Genomic DNA, 23077 nt, shown 5'->3' with positions numbered 1-23077 from the left:
ATATTGTAAGGATTTCTCCCTGGGATCGTCCTTGACACCACCACAGGACACGTTTCCACTTCAATCAGCAGGCAAACAACAGTACATCATGCAAGTCCGGCCCCTCTCCAGCTTTATAAGACAGGTTGAAGGAAAAATAAAAACATAAGACAGTAACAAACAAAACCTTAGACCGTCTAGTCACTAACTAAACAATACAGCGTGCCCTGACTATCAACTGGTGGGCTTTTCCCGGCCAGTTAAACTTCTGCCTCCTGCAACCTTCTACTCACTATTCACACACACTTGAGGCCACTCACAGCTTGGGCTGTGTGTTCCTCATCTGGACCCCTGCTCCCCCCCCCTCCCCCCCACCGCCACCTTGCTGTCTTCTGGGGAGAGCACAGACTACATTGTCTGACTTCCTTTTAAACACACTTCCCCTTTCTGCTACCTCATTAATTAGCCCACAGGTGGAAATTTCTCCAGGGTTAGCTAGGGAAATACACCCTTTCCTTGCCACAGTGTCAGAATATATACAGTGGGGCAGACAAGTATTTAGTCAGCCACCAATTGTGCAAGTTCTCCCACTTTAAAAGATGAGAGAGGCCTGTAATTTTCAACATATGTATACCTTAACTATAAGAGATAGAATGGGGGGAAAGAATACAGGAAATCACATTGTAGGATTTCTAATGAATTAATTGGTAAATTCCTTAGTAAAATAAGTATTTGGTCACCTACAAAAAAACAAGATTTCTGTCTCTCACAGACCTGTAAATTCTTCTTAAAGAGTCTCCTCTGTCCTCCACTCGTTACCTGTATTAATGGCACCTGTTTGAACTTGTTATCAGTATAAATGACACCTGTCCACAACCTCAAACAGTCACACTCCAAACTCCAATATGGCCAAGACCAAAGAGCTGTCGAAGGACACCAGAAACAAAATTGTAGACCTGCACCAGGCTGGGAAGACTGAATCTGCAATAGGCAAGCAGCTTGGTGTGAAGAAATCAACTGTGGGAACAATTTTTAGAAAATGGAAGACATTCAAGACCACTGATAATCTCGATCTGGGGCTCCACGCAAGATCTCAACCCATGGGGTCAAAATGATCACAAGAACGGTGAGCAAAAATACCAGAACCACACAGAGGGACCTTGTGAATGACCTGCAGAGAGCTGAGACCAAAGTAGCAAAGGCTTCCATCAGTAACACACTACGCTGCCAGGGACTCATATCATGCAGTGCCAAATGTGTCCCCCTGCTTAAACCAGTAAATGTCCGGGCCCACCTGAAGTTTGCTAGAGAGCATTTAGATGATCCAGAAGAGTATTGGGAGAATGTCATATGGTCAGATGAAACCTAAGTAGAACTTTTTTGTAAAAACTCAACTTGTCGTGTTTGGAGGTGAAAGAATGCTGAGTTGCATCCAGGGAACATCATACCTACTGTGAAGCATTGGGGTGGAAACATCATGCTTTGGGGCTGTTTTTCAGCAAAGAGACAAGGAAGACTGATACGTGTAAAGGAAAGAATGAATGGGGCCATATATTGTGAGATTTTGAGTGAAAACCTCCTTCCATCAGCAAGGGCATTGAAGATGAAACGTGGCTGGGTCTTTAAGCATGACAGTGATCCTAAACATACCACTCAGGCAATGAAGGAGTGGCTTCGTAAGAAGCATTTGAAGGTCCTGGAGTGGCCTAGCCAGTCTCCAGATCTCAACCCCATATAAAACCTTTGGAGGGTGTTGAAAGTCTGTGTTGCCCAGCGACAGCCCCAAAACATCACTGCTCTAGAGGAGATCTGCATGGAGGAATGGGCCAAAATACCAGCAACAGTGTGTGAAAACCTTGTGAAGACTCACAGAAAACGTTTGACCTCTGTCATTGCCAACAAAGGGTATATAACAAAGTATTGAGATTAACTTTTGTTATTGACCAAACACTTATTCTCCACCATTATTTGCAAATAAATTCTTCAATAATCAGACAATGTGATTTTATGGATTTTTTTTTTCCTCATTCTGTCTCTCATAGTTGATGAAAATTACAGTCCCCTCCCATCTTTTTAAGTGGGAGAACCTGCACAACTGGTGGGTGATACTTTTTTGCCCCACTGTGTGTGTACATATATATATATATATATATATATATATATATATATATATATATATATTCATATACATATAGATTCATATATATATATATATATATATATATACACACATACATACACACACACACACACACACACTGAATAAGGCATTGGGGGCAGAGTAGAAGCACATGCATCCGGTGAGGCAGAAGAATGTAAACTTATTTGCAGTTATACAGCATTTATTGAAGACATGATTATGTTTATTTTAGTGTTTAAACATGGAAAGGACGCCAGCAGCTTCTTGGGACGCAGACTGCACTACAACCAGTTTGACTTTGAGATGTTTGTCATTGGAAATCTGGAGAGAGAATGTTATGAGGAGCAATGTAACTATGAAGAAGCCAGGGAGATATTTGAAGACGACAATGCAGTGGTAATGAATATACCTTTCTATGTGATATTATGTTTTTACATTGTACTGTATATGGTTAAAGAGGTGGAACAGCATTGGAAGAACAGTGCTCAAAGTGACTCACTTTTCTAAAGTTGTGTGGGGCACTTCAGCTTAACCAGATTTACTTCAATGGAGGTAAGCTGCAATACCAGGCACAAACTCTGAGCGGTTGTGGTGCTGTTCTAGAAGAAAGCTGACATATTTTTCTAAAGCCAGGTTCATACTGCTTTAGCAGTGTGTGAAATAAATGTCTTTTTTTACATACACGTTTTACGTTCACGTTTTACAGGATGCAGGGGTAGTTCATGCTATTCCTACTGGCAAACCCTGACTTATACATCTCAATTGGAGGCCAAATTAGCAACTTTTCCATCGGGTGAATTGGGCTCTATCAATCTGTTTAATGCATGCCTTAGGACAGGCATACGCAACCTTCGGCACTGCAGATGTTTTGGACTACATCTCCCATAATGCTCTTACAGCCAAAATGCTGCAAAAGTATTCACACTGCATTTTGCATCTTGTTAGACATATCTGTCAGCATCCGCTTAGTGTATTGCAGGGTAGCAGATGCCATTCGTTTAAACAACCAAATAAAGTAACTGTTCAAGGCGTACATATAAAATAACATACCTATATGATGTATTTGTTTGTGTTTTATGGCTCAGTGACAATTTTTCTAAATTGTAGCATGCTGATTTTGTGGTATTTTTCTCCCGTAGACGTCTAAAGGTAAAAAAAAAAACAAAAAAAAAAAAAACACGGATGTCATGAACAGTAGGGGGGGTTGGTAGAAGTGAGCCCTAAAGCTGTCCATAAGACCACTCTCCCTGCCTACTTGCCCATCCACCCTAAACAATGGATTGACGACTGGGCGCTGGTCCCTTCCTGCGCTAAAGTGCATGGGCGTACGAGTCAAACCAAACAAACCCATTGTACATGTCAGGAAACAAGTCAGGAACATAACAGAACCAACAAACAGATATATAAATACAAATAAGGCAGCATAAATACATACAGTTCAGAAACCGGAATCAAGGTTAACGGCAGATATGATAATATGAACAAGACTAAATATGGGGATACGTTTATAGCAAACAAAACCAGGAGATGCAGGGGATGAACAGATTAACTGAATGTCAGAACACTAAACGGGTCAGGAAATCAAGAGCACTATTTACACTGGACTCAGAACAAGGAACACACTAGACACCCTACTCCAAGCATGGAGGGGCAAAAATACCAAAGTCAAATAGAATCCTAGCCAGCGGGCACTCTCCACAGTGTGAAACAAAACAAAAATCCTAAATACAAGCAAACACGGGTACAGACAAAAGACTTACTCACTCCTAGATAAGCAGATTAGCCCAAGGCTCAGAACAGGATTCTATCCTCGGAGTTACAGAATCAAACAAGGTCAAAACAGGACTGACAAAACGCATAGTGTGAATACAGACTAAGGCAACACAAAGCAAATGCAGAAAGAATATACAAGAATACTAAAACCCAACAAATAATCTAAAACAAAGCAGGCTAAAATCTATATATCAAACAGGACAGATAACCATGGTTAAAACTCAGGATGTGTAAACAGACAGACATAGTCAACATCAAGTCAACATGGCCAGTATACAGGTCTAATCACCAGCACAGAACCGCACCTAAAGAGGTCTTATATATCCTCCCAGTGCTGAAGAAAGTTAAACAGATTTGTAAATGACTTCTATTAAAAAATCTTAATCCTTTCAGTACTTAAGAACTTCTGAAGTAAGGTTGTTCTTTTCTGTCGAAGTGCTCTCTGATGACACGTGTCTCGGGAACCGCCCAGTTTAGAAGCAAATCCCCATAGCAAACCTCTTCAAAACTGGACGGTTCCCGAGACATGTGTCATCAGAGAGCACTTAGACAGAAAAGAACAACCTTAACTTCAGAAGCTCATAAGTACTGAAAGGATTAAGATTTTTTAATAGAAGTAATTTACAAATCTGTTTATCTTTCTGGAGCCAGTTGATATATATATTAAAAAAAAAGTTTTTTTTCCTGGATAACCCCTTTAACACAGAAACCGTTCAGACATAAACAATGTCTGAACAGGACCCAGAACAGAAAATACAAAATACAGAAAAACAGACAGTGTGTGGAAACCTAGCCTAAGTGAACCATATTATAATTGCCTTTACAATGATCTCTTTTCTGTTATTTTTGTTTTCTTTTAAGGTGGAATTCTGGAAGGAATACTCTCAGAGAATGTCAAAAGAAGGTAAAGCCAGACCTTTTTTTTTAACAATACATACTACTGTAACAATAGTTATTTCATATAATGCAAATCAATAAGGTTTATCGTGTTGGGTACATTTGCTGATCTGTGTAAGATGTTTTCAGTGTATATAGTCTGTTCTTAAATACAATAGAAGAGAGTTATCATAAACTGTGCAGAGTAAAAGTGGAGCAGTTTCGTAAAAGCAACTAATCAGATTGGCTCTTATTTTTCAAAGACATTTAAAAAAAATTAAAGAAGTATTCTGATTGGTTGCTATGGGCAACTCTTCCACTTTCATTCACAGGTTTTTATAAATCTTCCCCAGTACCTCATGGGTGGATTTAGCCACTTCTCTTCAGTTCTCTGAAGCTGTTGTTAAAATTTGGAGAAACAATCTGATGCAGGATCTCCAAACCAGTTTCCCTGTATTCAACAATAACCACATCCTTAGGGATCAGCATCTGTGATTGGGAGGGAGCACGTAGCTCCTGCCACCAGCATCCTTTCCTACAATGCAAGTCCTGGGCATAAGAGGTCAGGCTGGCATCTTGTAGGAATGGAGGCAGATGAGTATGTTATACTGCTCAGAGAAGCACTGTATATTATAATCCTACTTAGAGGAGCACAGTATATTATAATCCTAATCAGGGGGCACATTATGTTATAATCCTACTCAGAGGAGCATAGTATATTATATAATCCTACTCAGGGGGCACAGTCTATTGAAATCCTACTCAGAGGAGCACAGTATTTTATAATCCTAATCAGGGGGCACAGTATTTTATAATCCTAATCAGGGGGCACAGTATATTTTGATCCTGCACAGGAGGCAAATATTATCATAATCCTTCTCAGGGGTTCAGTGTAATATATTCCTGCTCGGGGGGCACAGTGTGTTATAATCCTTCTCAGGGGGCACAGTGTAATATATTCCTGCTCAGGGGGGCACAGTGTGTTATTATCCTTCTCAGGGGCACAGTGTAATACATTCCTGCTCAGGGGGGCACAGTGTGTTATAATCCTTCTCAGGGGGCACAGTGTCATATATTCCTGCTCAGGGGGCACAGTGTGTTATGATCCTTCTCAGGGGGCACAGTGTAATATATTCCGGCTCAGGGGGCACAGTGTAATATATTCCTGCTCAGGGGGCACAGTGTGTTATAATCCTTCTCAGGGGGCACAGTGTAATATATTCCTGCTCAGGGGGCACAGTGTGTTATAATCCTTTTCAGGGGAGCACAGTGTATTTTAATCCTGCACAGGAAACAAAGAGTATCATAATTCTGCTCAGGGGGGACACAGTGTAATATATTCCTGCTCAGGGGGGCACAGTGTATTATATTTTAATTTAGGGGGCACATTGTGTTATAATCCTACTCAGGGCGCACAGTGTATTTTAGTTCTGCTCAATGTAATTAAAAAAGGTTATTCAGGGATAGAAAAACACAGCTGCTTTCTTCCAAAAACAGGGGCACACCTGTCTTCAGGTTGTGTGCGGTATTACAACCCATTCCCATTTGTTTTAGTGAAGCGGAGGTGAAATACCAGTCACAGCCCATGGATAAATGTGACAATGTTTTTGTGGATAAGAACAGCTGCAGAGAGCGTTGTGATAGCGCTATTCACTGCTGTCTCTGGATGCTTATCTTACTATGCACTGCTTATAATAGCTGTTTACCTCAAACATACACAGAACAGTCTTATAAGAAGCTGAGATAATTACAAGTGCTGTAACAAAGGTCTTCCCTTCAAATCTGACAAAATCGGTTACATAAAATGCACTGCGTAAACTCTTGACAGTGTTTTTTAATTGTTACTCAACAAACACCTAGATCCCAAAATACTTACTCCCCTAAGAATGGTTACACACATTGCATTATTTTATGCTGCAGCTTTGGTAGCAGTCTTTTATACATTCTTTTATTTATGTTAAAGCAAAAAAGGAAATAAAGGAAGGATTTCTTCCTGCTGGATCCACATCTAACTCAAAGAGACAGTTAAAAAAAAATCCTATTATTATAATTATTAATTATTATTATTCAAAATGTATTAATGTTAGTGATATTTTTTTTTCTAATTTTACATTTACCTGTCTATATTATAAAATTATCATGAACTTTTGCAGTTCTCCTTTTGACCAATAAGTCTATAACATTGTGCCTATATCCAGGGCTTGCTGTAAAGCCAGGGGTGCAGCTATAGAAGGTGCAGAGTTGGCAGCCGGTGCCCCAAAGTACATCTGCCCCATAAGAGATCAGTAATACAGTATAATTGGCATATGGGGCCCTGTTGCAGATTTAGCATCGGGCCCAGAAGCTACAAGACACGCCTTTGTGTAAAGTATATCTCCAAATGCTGTTAAAACAACTCAGGCAAGTTGGCTGACATAAGGCTAGGTTTCCACTTGTTTCTTTTTAACACTTAAAAAAAATACCAGCAAAAACGCCAGAAAAACTGCCACAGGTTTTCCCTAAGTTTTGGCAGTTTTTCTGGCGTTTTTGCCTTTGAGTGGAAATAGTATTTTTGGCCCCTTTGGCATTTTTTTTCTCTAAATTTGTTGGGTACCAAAAGAAAAAATGCAGTAGGGATGGGAAAAAATTTATTTAACAAAATTTTTATTTTTTATAGCAAAATTTTTATCTTGAATAAAGTGTGTGTGTGTGTGTTTGACTTTTCTTCTCTATTTTTTTTTAAACTTTTTAGGTAGTAATACTATTCCCAGCATGGAACAGACTGTTCCATGATGGGAGTAGTAGTACCTGTACTAATAGAAAGATCGCCCCGGGTGTCACTCCTGACACCCAATGCGATCGTCTATTGCAGAGATGCGGAGCGGCTCTATACAGCGCTCGCATCTCTGCTCTATACTCCGGCCGGCCAGGGATATGAATAGAAATTCACATCACTCATTCATATTTTCCGCCCAGAGTGGGGATTGGCTGGATGGTTGCAGCCAATCACCACCCTCAGCAGGAAATATGAATGATTGATGTTTTTTTTATTCATATCACTGGCCGGCCGGAGTATAGAGCAGAGATGCGAGCGCTGTATAGAGCCGCTCCGCATCTCTGCAATAGATAGGACGATCACATCGGGTGTCCGGAGTGACACCTGCTGTGATCTGTCCTTAACTGCAGGTATGCACTCTGCTTCATGTCGGGAGCTGTAGTACCTGCATTAACCCCTTTACTCAACAGCCTGTTTTGACCTTAAAGGGTTACTCCGCCCCTAGACATCTTATCCCCTATCTAAAGGATAGGGTATAAGATGTCAGATCACCACGGTCCCCGCTGCGGCACCCCGCTATCATTACAGCACAGAGCGAGTTTGCTCTGTGCGTAATGACGGGCGATACAGGGGACGGAGCAGCGTGACATCATGACTCCGCCCCTCGTGACATCACGGCCCGTCCCCTTAATGCAAGTCTATGGGAGGGGGCGTGAAGACCGCCATGCCCCCTCCCATAGACTTGTATTGAAAGGGGCAGACCGTGATGTCACGAGGGGCGGAGCCGTGACATAACGATGCTCCGGCCCCTGTATTGCCCGTCATTACGTGCGGAACGAACTCGCTCTATGCTGTATTGATAGCCCGGTGCCGCAGTGGGGATCCTGGGGATCCCCAGCAACAGGACCGCGGCGATCTGATATCTTATCCCCTATCCAAAGGTAGATAAGATGTCTAGGGGTGGAGTACCCCTTTAATGATCAAGACAAATGTTTTAAATCTGTCATGCATCCACTTATTTGCTAATAACTTTGGAACGCTTTAACTTATGAAAGCGATTCAGAGATTGTTTTTTTCGTGAGATATTGTACTTTATATTAGGGGTAAATTTTGATTGATATATTTAACATGTTTTGTAAAATAATCCAAAATTCTGCGAAAAAAAATGAAAAATTAGCATTTTTCTAGACTTTACATTTTCTGCTTGTACGATAAATAGTTATACCGCACCAAATTAATGATTAATTCACATCTACAGTAGGTCTACTTTATGTTCCCATCATTTGATAAACATTCTTTTACTCTTTTAGAATGTTAGAAGGTTTATAAGTTTAGCAGCAATTTTCAAGATTTTAGAGAAAATTTCAAAATCTGATTTTTTCAGGGACCAGTTCAGTTCTGAAGTGGAATTGTGGGGCCTGTATGTTAGATACCCCCATAAATCACCCCATTTTATAAACTGCACCCCTTAAAGTAGTCAGAATGACATTAAAGAAGTTTATTAACCCTTTAGGCATTTCACAGAATTGAAAGCAATGTGACGGCTGAATTAAAAAATTTCATTTTTTTGCAGGTTTTTCATTTCTATCAATTTTTTCCTGTAACACAGTAGGTGTTGACAAAGACACTCAGACATGAAGGCTTGCTGTGTGGATTTTGGGGAGTCCTTTTAGTTTAGAATATTTTGTTGAAATCATATAAAGACGCAGAGGCCTTGGGGTGCAAAAATATTTTTGAGAGACAAGTTCACGCTTTCATTGGTACCATTCTGGGGTACATGTGACTCTCTGATAGTTTTTTATTCAATTTTTTATGAGGTGGTATACATAAAAAAATATCTATTCTGCGGATGTTTTTTATAAAAAAAATTTGGGTCGTTCGTTATGCGGTATAAATGACATGTTATCTTTGCTATGCAGGTTGATACGGTTACGGCGATACCAAATTTCTATACTTTTTTTTCATATTTTAGTTTATTTATAGCATAAAAACTATTTTTGTAAATACAGGGTTAACGCAGGATCATCTGCGGGTGGCCTCCCCAGACGGGGCCCTCCTCACCACCGATCGCTTCACTGTGTGAAGCAACGCAGGAGAGGGGATAGAGACATAAAAATGACATGTACATGATCAGAATGAGGTACTAAGTAACATATAATAGTTGTTGTTTTTTTTTTTTTTTTTGTGGGATCTGAGAGGTACGCTTTAATTCAAACAAATTGCCAAATATCCTAATTTTATATAGTCTATCAAAAAATAAAAAGTAGTTTATGGCGGCAGTGACCATTTAATTTTTTTATTGACAAGTTATACAATAGACATTAATTGTACAGCAAAACCGGCAAGTTTTTGTATACAGTAACAATACAGAATTCAAAATAACCCAACCAAACCCCCTCCCACATCCCTCCCCTACACTTTAATATATTTAACCTTAATGTTCACAAGCAATAAGTTGAAACTTGTCATGACATCCCCCTGAGATCGTGAGTTAAAGCTGGGTAAAGTGTGCGGTAGCACCGACCTAACTCACTGGTTGTCACTCAATCTCAATTCATTTACCATAGACCCTAATGTAGTGAATGAGTCTGCTTTGGCAGCTGGTGAGGCAGTGCTGCCACTCATGTCGCAGGGTTATAACTAGGGATTGACCGATATCGTTTTTTTAGGGCCAATACCGATAATCGGTGGAGGTTAGGGCCGATTAACTTATACCGATATTCCGGTATAAATTATCGGCTATTTATCCCCCGCAACACCGCTGCAGATCATTGATTTAAAGCGGGCGCTTTAAATCAATGAACTGCAGTGGCTTTTGTGGTGCCATAGACCGCCCACGCCACCCGCTTCTCTCCTCCTGCCTGTGCGGGGGTCCTGAGTCCTATCACCGCCACCGCCGCGCCGCACCGCTCAGCGCCCCCTACCACCCCACCGCGCCGCGTCGCACCCCCACCGCACTGCCCCGGCCCCATTGCCTCCCCCATCCGAGGTTTTATAATTACCTGTTCCCGGGGCCCGGGGTCCACTCTACATCTGGCTCCGGTGGCGTCCTCCTGAGCTGTCACTGTGCGCACTGACGGTAACGTCACGTCGCATCACGTCACTCGTCATTGCGCACAGCGTAACGCAGGACGCAGCAGGAGCCAGAAGTAGCGTGGACCCCGGAAATAGGTAATTATAAAACCGGGGATGGGGGAGGCAATGGGGCCGGGGCGGTGCGGTGGGGGGTGCGACGCAGTGCGGTGCGGCGGGTCGGGGGGGGCGGTTGCGGTGGGGTGGGGGCGGTGCAGGGGGCGGGGCATTATCGGCTTATCGGCAAGATAATTACCGATACCGATAATGCCCAAAATCGTGATTATCGGCCGATAATATCGGCCAACCCGATAATCGGTTGATCCCTAGTTATAACTCGCGATTTTAACTAGTCTCAGGACTGAGTCTTGGTGGGAGCTAAACTTTTGACATGTCTAAACAACAAATTAAAAGTTACCACAAATTAAAGCGACGCTTTAAAGACTAAAAACCCATTTGAATGCAATGTGTTATCCAGGAATAGCGAAACAGAGCAAATTTCAAAAACAGCATCACACCTGTCCTCAGGAAGTTCATGGTAGAACAACTTGGCTCCATTTACTTGAATGGAACTGAGCTGCAAGACCACAAATAACCTGAGGACAGGTGTGGTGCTGTATTTGGAAGAAATCAGCTCTGTTTTTCTAATCCTGGATAACTACTGGAGAGCAAGAGAAGCAAGAGAAAAAGAGCTGTCAGATGGATATAATTCTAATCAGGACACAGCAGCCTGTACTGTGGGGGACATTTATCAATCTCGATGTGTCATGGATGTTTTTTACCCCCTTTCCTCCCCTTTATTTTGTACGCTGTAGCGCAAAATTTATCATTCATGCGCAGGGCAGATAATACATTTTGCACAAAATTAGAAAACCCCACACGGTACCCAAAAGTTGTGGATCATATCTGTGTGTCATTGATGGTGTAGGGTTGCGCAAAATAATGCTGCCGTACACAAACTTAGTGCTCAACTTATAATAATAACTCACTATCCACTGTAAAAAAGTATCCACCTACCACCATAACATTGAAGTTCTCTATATATAAAAATGTGCACAAAAAAGACGCAAAAAAAACACTGCGCAAAAAAGAGCACAACATAATAACAAACAGTATACATACAATGATAAATGTCCCCTATATGTGAAAGGGAGGCTGTATAAGAGAAACAGACCAAAGATTTTTAAGAAAAGACCCATGGGGAAATGTTATTTATTTTTACCCAAAATTTACTAAAACCAGTGTTTTCAAACACTTCACCGCATTTGATGTACTGAGAGATACACGCCTCTCTGTAAATCCAACATATCCAAAGCTGCCCATATGACAGGTGCAAAAATCTAAGCCAGCAGCTGGGTTCACATCATGTTTTTGCCTTACTGTTTTCAATAAGTTTTTCTAAAGAAAACCATGGCAAAAAAACAGATGGAAATGTATGGGAAAAAGTAAACCGTATGTGTTTTTTAAACCGTATACTGTATTTAAAGTGCATACGGTTCCGTCTGTTTTTATTAAAACATTTTTAATGGGAAGGGTGTTGGGTGGGGATTTTAGGATGCAAATGCGCATGTGCAAAGTAAAAACCGTATACGGTTTCCCGTATGGAACCGTATACATGTGCGTTTCCCATTGTCCATGTTAAAAAAAAAATGTATGCAGTTGCAATACGGTTTTTAACCCAGAGACAAAACTGTGGTCAACCACAGTTTTCAGTACGGGAAAAACCATATTGCAAGCAAACCGTACGCATCCGGATGTATCCGGGTGCTTACGGTTTTCAATTGTTTGTCTATGTATACGGGTTTCAATACGGTTCCATACGTTTCTATAATGAAAACGTATACGGGAACCGTACTTGAAAAACGTGGTGTGAACAGAGGAACAGATTTCTTATGCATGTGTGCAGGAGTAAATTGTCATAAATGTGGTGTATGAAGAGGCCATGCTCCCTTTATGTGTAGCTGCACCTCCAGTCCTGCCTCTTTAGGGAAAGTGGTACAAACTGTAAAAAATTACAAAATATGTTAGCAAAATGGGGGTTTGCAGTCTGTGCCTGTTGCACAGATTGATAAACCTTCCCCATCATGTTCTATCTATCTATCTCATTATCTATCTAATTTTTTATGTATTTTTTTCTTCTCTAAGGTACCGCAGTCAAGCTTGATGTGATCGGACTACTAACTGGTCTCATTTGTGCTGGAACTTTCCTGGTTATATTTGGACTTCTTGGTTATTATTGGTACACAGTCTATTGTTACCCAAGAAGACATAATCACTTGTAAGTAACAACATGGTGCAGGCAATGGCCCTGATTGTCTAAGAAAGGGGTGTAGTTTACTTTGTGGGTTTTGTTTCCCGACAGGTTTTTACTAAGGTTTTCCTACATTTTTCACTTTTCCCTACGTTTTGTCTGCTCTGAGCTGTGGGGTTGTCGTCGGCTCAAATTCACCACATTTTCTGTGAAAACCTTAGTAAATATGTTGGGATTTTTTTGAAAATGTCGGGGCCACTCTCCCTTTTGTAGACCATGCCTCTTTTCCAGACAACCGCACCCCTTTTTTGGGTTTTCTCAGTAAAATGGAGAGTTGGTTGGGTTTTTTTTTTTTTTTCAATTCTGGCGCAGACAGAATTTCTGGTGCTATGCGCCTTACAATACAGGTCGGATTTGCAATAGTAAATCACGGCCAAAATCTTTCATGTACTTCATGTACAGTTCTAACCAAGGTTGAGATTGAGAACCTTATCCTGGAAGATGATGCTTATGTCCTGTGTATACATGGGTGGCTAAATAGAAACTGCACAACTGAAAGGGATTCCCTCTGACAACACGGGTGCAACAGGAAGAGACACCTGATTGGCCCAAAACGCACGTTTGTTTCATTGCACCAGAAATATTCCAGATTTGCATGTTAGAGCCCAAAAATGTGGTTTATTTATTCTATTAAAGTTTCTCTCTTACTATCATTTGTACTATAATTTATATATTTTATGCAAATCAATCCTATGAGCAGTGTCCATCTGATAACCTATAGGCCACTTATAATTTAGGGATTATTTTGGATTAGAGAAAAGGGGTCTGCACCAAACCTGTCAATGGGTTGTGGCTGTTAAAGGGGTTCTCCACCATAAGGTGATTTTAGTACGTACCTGGAAGGCAGTAATGGACATGCTTAGGAAGGATCTGCGCTTGTCTTGGGGCTAAATAACTATGTCATGCGATTACCATAACACTGTGGCTAGCTTTTTGTGAACTTGTATTTCCTGTTTGACCTTTCTTTTTTTACTACAAATCCCACAATTCCATTTTACTCCCTCCCACACATCAGCCACCCCACCCATTGAAACAAAAATGAGCTGCATCCATTCAAAAGACCTGTGGCTTCCAATCAGGGTGCCTACAGCTGTTGCATTAGTTGAGATTGATCTCTTTCCCACCAAGTGATCCCTCCACTCATTGAAGCAGCTGACTAGTGAGTCAGGTCTCGGCCGCATTGCAACCTGGGAAAAATCTGAGAACAGTCATTTTGTATGCTGGTAAAAATAAATAGTGGGTGAAAATCACAGAAGAATTGTGAGAAAACCGTCACACACAGGTACAGACACTATATTATGTACTACACTAACTTTACAGCCCCTGCAGCATAGTCAAATAATAAAAATTCCTGGAATACCCCTTTAATACAGCTCAATTCCCTTCACTTAAATGGAATTAGTGAGGTCTGGGAGGTGAGCTTAGGCAAAGAGGTGTGTCAGGTTGGGGCACTCGAGCAGCTCACCTCCACCTTCTTGACACTTGAATGAAAAATAAAAAGACGATTTTATAAGCAATTACCATCAGCTTCAGGAAAGATACAGGTTGCTTTTATACCCTAAGGCTAAGTTTCCACTTGTTTTTTTCTGGCAGTTTTTGGAAAACTACCACTGCAGTTTTTGAGCCAAAGCCAGAAGTGTATTCAAAAGGAATGGGAAATATAATGGAAGGACTTACACTTCTCCTCCCTTATGGATCCACTTTTGACTTTGGCTCAAAAACTGCAGTGGAAAGTTTCCAAAGTGGAAACTTAGCCTAAGGCCATATTCGCACGTCCGGAACTTCTGTGTAGAATTCCGCATTGGAATTCCGCCAGAGATTCCACTGTAGCAGAGTCCCATTGTATTCAATGTGATTTTGCTGCGCTGAGCACATGGCGGAATTTCTGTGGAATCCGCACAGAATGCATTGCCATCTATGAGACGGCGCATTCCGGTGTGGTCCTAATGCCGGCAGCTTATGCCGACGCCCGCAGTCTGCGGAATGTCTGCATGGAAAATCTCTGTGGGGACCGCGGGTGCCGAACGTGTGAACATAGCCTAATAGGTACCCAAAAGTGTATACAGCTCTTAACAGCAAATACAGCTGACAGATTCCCTTTAAATGAGTCAGAGCCACAATAGCAGATTCAGCCTATAAGTGTATCTGTGGTGCTGTTTTTGGTGAAAAAACATACCTTCTTGTTCTATTCCTGGACAAGCCCTTTAAATTCTTCCTTACAATTGGCAATATCTGCAGTCCTTTGACAGACTAGATGCAGTTGTTAACAAATCGGTTAGTAGTCCATGAAATTTCTCGCAGTCCTGTAGCTTTTTATGTGAAAATTCCAAAAGTAAGCATTCCTAATATTAACCTTCTTGTCCTGCAAAGTGGGTATGAAGGTGGAGTCTAACTTATTGCTATCTGCCAATTCCCTAGAGGGAGCCAATTCTTCCAGATCTATTACTTTTGTGCATGCAGAAATTACAAGCTATTTCATAAAACTGACTTTGAGAGCGTTTTTGGCAGATACCAGATGCTCAGTCTCTTAAAGGGACATGTAGGTATGAATGTTCCATTAAACATAGGGGATACAATAAGAAATGTGCTAACAAAACGCTGTGAAATCTGTGTTCTTATTCTATTCTATCCAGCGTAATGATAATCACAGATGTAACTGTGAAATATGACTACAGTGATCCCTCGACTTACAATGGCCTCAACATACAATAGTTTCAACATATAATGGTCTTTTCTGGACCATCGTAAGTTGAAACCAGACTCAACATACAATGCTACCTACAGTCCAGATCAGTGATACATGTCAATGGCCGGAAGAACCGACCAATCAAAGTGGGCATTCACTGGTAAAACCCATGTATTACTGAAGTGCATGCACTGACTGGTGTCTGGTATTACATGTTCTGTACACTTTACCTGTATCATGTTTAGCTGCTCCTTTGGACACCAGGTGAGGGCGGCTCCATGTTACATTTTTAGGACACTGTGTGAACTGTACAGGACCCCAAAGAAGCTCCTGTCCTCTACGTAGACCAGTGTTTCCCAAGCAGGGTGGCCCCAGCTGTTGCAAAACTACAACTCCCAGTATTGCAACAGCTGGAGGCTCCCTGCTTGGGAAACACTGACATAGACAGTGATTTACAGCTCCCAGCAGATCTTTCCTACTTTTATATGTAAGGATTTGCTTTATCTGTATTAGTTATCTACTTATTTTTCTTTAATCCTCACTTTTTCCTATTTTTGGATGACATTTTGGTGCCTTTAGAACCAATTACCAGGTTTCCATAAAGTTCTGGTCTCAACATACAATGGTTTCAACTTACAATAATCGTCCCAGAACCAATTAATATTGTAACTTGAGGGACCACTGTACAGTGGTCCCTCAACATACGATGGTAATTCGTTCCAAACGACCCATCGTTTGTCGAATCCATCGTATGTTGAGGGATCCGTGCAATGTAAAGTATAGGAAGCTGTACTCACCTGTCCCCGCCGCTCCGGACCAGGTCCTCAGGGGCTCCCGATGCTGTCCCAGGGGCTCTCGATGCTGTCCCGCTGCTCCGGTGTCTTCTTCGCGATCCTCCGGCTTCTTCCACATCTTCTGCAGGGTCCGGGCCTCGCTTTCTGGTGACATTATTATGCTGCTGCGCCGGCGCGGTGTGCGTAGTGACGTAATAACGACACCGGAAAGCGAGGCCCAGACCCTGGAGAAGATGCGCAAGACACCGGAGGATCGCGAAGTGGACCCGGAGCAGCGGGAATAGGTGAGCGAACCTGCCAGGGATGCTTAAACTGCTATCCGACAGCAGCTTAAGCATTTTGCGCTGTCGGATAGCAGTTAATGCGATGGCCTCGACATATAAAAGCATCGTATGTCGATGCTGACATCGACATACGATGGCCTCTGAGAGGCCATCGTATGTCGATTTTATCATATGTCGGGGCCATCGTAGGTCGGGGGGTTACTGTATAGAGTTTATGGAGAGATCTTTAGCTCCCCTAGTGGCCAAACTATGTTCCAACCTTTTCTTCTTATAAAACAGAAAAGTCGTCTGGTGAGTTTATTGTGATGCATCTGATCTGGATACAAATGCAAACGACCGTGAAATGTGCGCAGTACTAAGCTACTTTTCAAGCTCGGCAAAGAGATAACATCCCAGCTCTCTCTGCAGTTTACTAAAGAAATTCCTGGTGTCTTAAAGCTCGTGCATGAGGAGATTCAGGGCTGTGTAATTATAGCAGAATAATAGCTTTGCCTGCCTGCGAAAACATATAAAGCTGCAATTATCCCCCTGTAATTACAGAGCCTGGGACACCGTACAGAATATCTAATATTTTCCTCCACTCAGTAACTTAGTGCCAACTGTTTCCTTAATAGCACTAAACATAAAGAAGGGGAAAAAATCTATTATTTTCCACCCGCTAGAAGCGGCCATCTTTTGAACAACATAAAACATTCCAGCTTCATATTTAGTTTATATGTTGGGAAAAACTTCTGGCATATATTGCGATCGTATAGCCTCATGTATGTAACACTAAATCATACTATACACTATATCTTGACAGGTATGCCAGTGCAGTAGTTATAGAGGGGGCAGAATTTGCAGTTGCGCGTGTCAGAGTTCCTCGGGGGACTTAAAGGGGAATTTCGATGGAAACAAGTGGAAAACAAATGTTTTCAAATCAACTGGTACCAGAAAGTTAAACAGATTTGTAAATTCAGGTAGAAGAAACAGACATGGTCGCACATCTATAATCTTGTATAATGATCTAATTACTTTGCTTCTCAGCATAATATCAAAAACTAACAGGTTGTTAGTATACATTTTTGATCAAAAAGTACAAGCCCACTCGCCACGTCAAGGCCACCTATTTAGAGTGGGTCCCTAACGTCCCTAGCATAAAATGGCGTAGCACCGGGCAGCGACCACCACCGCCACGACACCAGTGCCCACGGGGGGGGGGGGGGGGAATGACCCACTGGCAGAGCGGCCCCAATGCCACTCAAACCAGTCTATGGGCCGCACCCCTACACCCCCCCCCCCCCCCTGGAGACACGGCGCCATGACAGCAACGGACGCCGCACAGCACCACACCAGTGTGAACAAGGTGTAACAGCTCACTTACCATGCTCTCCCAGTCAGACTGGGAGGCTGCTAGGAAAGAAATGGCCCTTGTGTAGCTAACTACTACTTATATAGGGTTGGGCTGAGGGGGTGGGGAAGAGTGCAGACACATGTTCAAACAAAAAAAAAATAGGAGGTTTGTAAATTACTTCTATTAAAAAATCTTAACCCTTCCAGTACTTATCAGCCTCTGTTTGCTACAGAAAAAAATGTGAAGTTCTTTCCAATCCGACAACCGTGCTCTCTACTGATACCTCTGTCCATGTCAGGAACTGTCCAGATTAGGAGCATATCCCGATAGAAAAACACTCCTGCTCTGGACAGTTCCTGACACGGACAGAGGTGTCAGCAGAGAGCACTGTGTTCAGACTGGAAAGAACTTCACAAATTTCTCTGTAGTATATCTGTAGTACACATCGGTTGATAAGTACTGGAAGGGTTAAGATTTTTAAATAGAAGTAACTTCTAACAAATCTGTTTAACTTTCTGTCACCAGTTGATTTGAAAACTTTTTTTTTCCCATTAAAAAAAACCCTTTAAAGACCCTTCTGATAAATAAGAAGACACCTGTACACATGGCACATGTGCCATGTGTACAGGTGTCTTCTTATTTATCAGAAGGGTCTTTAAGTCCCCTGAGGCACTCTGACATGCGCAACTGCAAATTCTGCCCCCTCTATAACTATAGGCCAAAAAAAAGGCAAAACACTACTGTAGATCACTCACTACCACTGCATAGAGGTTACGCAACCACAAATGCAGGTGGCTTGGTATCTTCCGCTCAATCTTCTGCTGGAATCCAATTCCTCATCAGAAGTTCTGATGTGTAAAATAAAAAAAAAGTAGCGGAATTCACATGGAGATCTATGGGAGGGTGATACAAGCAGAATTTCATGAGAATTTTGCGCAGGATATCTGTATTGTGAACGGGACCTAACAGTAATCCTAAATAGATATCCCAGAGACGTGGTTACACTTGCCAGTAAGCCAACATCAGTAGTAGCATTCCCTAAAAGCAAGCTGAAAATATAGGCATAGTACATCGATATCCCATACATCTTGATACTAAAGAATTTGCAGCACATACATTTAGTTACTCAGGTTTGTGGTTGGGGATCCGCAACATCCCGGCAGTGGTGATGAGTGATCTGCAGCGTTGATCGGTCCTATTATATGTATGCCTGTTTTAAAGTTTTACTGCCCTGCGTTTTTTAGTATTGTTTGGGTTTGCATTATTTGGTATTTAAAGGGGTTATCCAGGAAAAAACATTTTATATATATATATATATATATATATATATATATATATCTCAACTGGCTCCAGAAAGTTAAACAGATTTGTAAATTACTTCTATTAAAAAATCTTAATCCTTTCAGTACTTATGAGCTGCTGAAGTTGAGTTGTTCTTTTTTTGTCTAAGTGCTCTCTGATGACACCTGTCTCGGGAACCGCCCAGTTTAGAAGCAAATCCCCATAGCAAACCTCTTCTACTCTGTGCAGTTCCCGAGACAAGCAGAGATGTCAGCAGAGAGCACTGTTGACAGACAGAAAACAACAACTCAACATCAGCAGCTAATAATTATTGAAAGGATTAAGATTTACAAATCTGTTTAACTTTCTGGAGCCAGTATATATATAAATATATATTAAAAAAAAGTTTTTTCCTTGAATACCCCTTTAATTCACTAGATGCCCTTTTCCCTATGTAAGACAATTTTGGTTTAATCCTCATGAGGATGATCCATTCTCTGTAAACTTCTAGAATCTTCAGGAGATTCCAATAATAACGAGAGATCTCCTTGACCCTACCCAGGCAGACAAGTTTTCTATAGTCACAGACCCCTTCTCCTGAATTATGCCAGCACCACTGCACCTTTTTTTTCTCAGGACTGGTCCATTCCATCATGGAGATGGTGAATGAAAGATGGCGATATATTATCATTATAAATGATATTATTGAGGCCCAGGCCTTAAAAAACAGCAAAACACTATAAATATCTCAGATATGGATGCTGAGGTTTTTGTTGGCTATAGTATGCCCTACAAATTCTTTTTCTATTTTCCACTACTGACTACAGCGGGCAAAAAAGTTGGGCAGTTGGGGTTCTGAAGACAGAGATTCTCGCCATCATTTGGGGAGCTACATGGTCAATCATGAATAGTGGGGTATGTTTACTTTTGCAAATGCACCAGAAACAGTCTGAGCTATATCTTTCTCATTAGTCTCATGTACTTTAATTAATTTGATGATTAATTTATTTGAATGTGCTTTATTCTCTATAGCTCAGAAGACCATGACCGTAGAAACGCGTCGGTCAGATCAAGGACACACGAGTTGGTTCCACTTCAGAATACGGCACCTCCCCCAACACAAAATGGACCACCCTCCTATGCACAAGCTCTGGCACTGGATTCTATTCATGATATCCCACCACCGCCTTATCCTGGAACTGAGATAGATGCAAAGATTTACAGAAAGTCCTTCTCGATTCCTGCTTCTCATGAATTTTGAGTATGTTGGAGATACAGCTTAAACTGCAGAAAAACTATATGATGGAAAGAATATGGAAGTCCTCTTCCCAATGGTGGATTTATGGGAACCTCATATGTGCCAAATACATTCTTTTGGTCTCAACATTCTGAGGAATTTTAGGAGTTTAGGAGTATTTGGATGGATTCCAGATCATATTTTATACACCTGATTACAAAAAGGATTCATGAGAGACTGAGCGCGAATGAGAACTTAAAGACATACAAGGTGTGTGTGGCCCTTTTTGGAGTATACGCTCAACTTGGGAGATGTTTTACAAAAATAAAGATGGCAGTGGACATGTTTTGTATTCCTGTTTGCGTTGCAAAATTTGTCTATCTTGCAATGGCATATATGCTCTGTGAACTACTCATCCTGTGAAATATAACTGTACGATAAGGCAGAAATCATTACATAATAACAATAAGTGATGTTACTGCTTCTGTCTTGCTTTTGTAATAAAAATGTAATAGAAGGTATGGGCCCGTGGTAACACAGGGTTGTGCATTAGTCTGACAGATGCCATGTGCTTGCTTTATCCACCATAGGTAAGGAATTAAATGGCACCTGCAAAGTTGAACTTCCCCTTCGTATTGGTATGGAGACACACCGGTCCCATTGGCAGTCAAGCTGCCAAGAAGACTATTGTATGATGCCCAATGAGTTCAGTGCATGAGTCCTATTAGTTAGATAAGGGCTAGTGCTTGGAACTCACTGGGCTTCATATTGTTGCCTCTGCAGTTTGACTGCCCAGTGTGGACCTGCGTCTCACTAGGCCAATCTGAAGAACAGGCAGGAGTTAAACTTTGCAGTTACCCTTTATAGGAGTTATCTAGCTTATATAGGATCCAGGATTAATGATGTGGTCAATGACTAACTTACAGTGGGGCAAAATAGTATTTAGTCAGTCACCGATTGTGCAAGTTCTCCCACTTAAAAAGATGAGAGAGACCATAGTATGTTTTTGGTCCGAAGTGTACTCTTACCAACTATTGGACTCCATAATATATAGAACCATGAGGACTATACCAATATTTTAATGTAGTAGTGGTTATCACCCAACAGTTACAGATTACTGTTTATCGCCTCTTTTTACTGTTGACATTGTACTGATGTTTTGTTTTTTGCCATGTTTTCTTATAATAAAACTCTCTTTGAATAAGAAAAAAGATGAGAGGCCTGTAATTTTCATCATAGGTATACCTCAACTATGAGAGACATAATGAGAAAAAAAATTTCATAAAATCACATTGTCTGATTTTTAAAGAATTTATTTGCAAATTAAGGTGGAAAATAAGTATTTGGTCACCTACAAAAAAGCAAGATTTCTAGCTCTCACAGACCTGTAACTTCTTCAAGAGTCTCCTCTGTCCTCCACTCGTCACCTGTATTGAGGTTGTGGACAGGTGTCATTTATACTGAAAACAAGTTCAAACAGTCACACTCCAAACTCCACTATGGCCAAGACCAAAGAGCTGTCGAAGGACACCAGAAACAAAATTGTAGACCTGCACCAGGCTGGGAAGACTGAATCTGCAATATGTGGAAAGGAGGTAGCTTCAGCAGAAACGCCGGTTTGGCATGGTGCTGGACACAGACATCAGAGGGTGAGTAAAACACCATTGCTTTTACTCACCCTCTGATGTCTGTGTCCAGCGCCATGCCAAACCGGCATTTCTGCTGAAGCTACCTCCTTTCCACAAATTGTTTTAGCCGGTGGGCTGCGGACACCCAGTTATCACACGCTCACCATTGTGGTGTATGTGGTTACACAACTGGATCAGGTGAGCAGCTATGCAGCTTTTTATATATTGTTACGCCGAGCGCTCCGGGTCCCTGCTCCTCCCAGGAGCGCTCGTGGCGTTCTCCTCTCTGCAGCGCCCCGGTCAGACCCGCTGACCGGGAGCGATGCACTGTCACTGCCGGCGGGGATGCGATCCGCGTAGCGGGACGCGCCCGCCCGCGGGTCGCATCCCAATCTACTCACCTGTCCCGTTCCCTGGCTGTCACGTCCTGGCGCGCGCGGCTCCGCTCTCTAGGGCGCGCGTGTGCCGGCTCTCTAAGATTTAAAGGGCCAGTGCACCACTAATTGGTGCCTGGCTCAATCAGTGTCAATTAGCTTCCTGCTTCATGTGTATATAAACCCACTTCCCCTTCCTGTCCCTGCCGGATCTTGTTGCCTCAGTGCCTAGTGAAAGCGTTTTGTGAGTGCCCTTACCAGTGTTACCAGACCTTTTGCCGTTGCCCTTGACTACGAACCTTGCCGCCTGCCCTGACCTTCTGCTACGTCTGACCTCGCCTCTGTCTAGTCCTCCTGTACCACGCCAGTCTCAGCAGTCACTGAGGTGGAGCCGCTACCGGTGGACACGACTTGGTTGCTACCGCCGCAGCAAGACCATCCTGCTTTGCGGCGGGCTCTGGTAAAAACCAGTTGCAACTTAGAACCGGTCCACCGGTACGGTCCACGCCAATCCCTCTCTGATACAGAGGATCCACCATCAGCCTGCCGAATCC

The 23077-nt window shown here is 42.0% G+C and overlaps 1 protein-coding gene across 1 annotated transcript in view; it reads left to right on the top strand.

Moving 5' to 3' along the window:
• The window catches only part of PRRG4 (proline rich and Gla domain 4), a 39913-nt gene extending 18230 nt beyond the window's left edge, over window positions 1-21683 (top strand). The window contains exons 3-6 of the mRNA XM_056526609.1: window positions 2352-2515; window positions 4754-4796; window positions 12741-12873; window positions 20317-21683. Coding sequence (XP_056382584.1) covers window positions 2352-2515; window positions 4754-4796; window positions 12741-12873; window positions 20317-20545 — 569 coding nt within the window. The 3' untranslated portion in view covers window positions 20546-21683. The remainder of the gene's footprint in view (window positions 1-2351; window positions 2516-4753; window positions 4797-12740; window positions 12874-20316) is intronic.
• The last annotated feature ends 1394 nt before the right edge of the window (window positions 21684-23077 follow it).

The sequence above is a fragment of the Hyla sarda genome, chromosome 6 (genome assembly GCF_029499605.1).
Source record: "Hyla sarda isolate aHylSar1 chromosome 6, aHylSar1.hap1, whole genome shotgun sequence".
NCBI lineage: Eukaryota > Metazoa > Chordata > Amphibia > Anura > Hylidae > Hyla > Hyla sarda.
The sequence above is the reverse complement of the archived record's forward strand: the minus strand, read 5'-3'. Positions and strand labels throughout refer to the sequence as shown.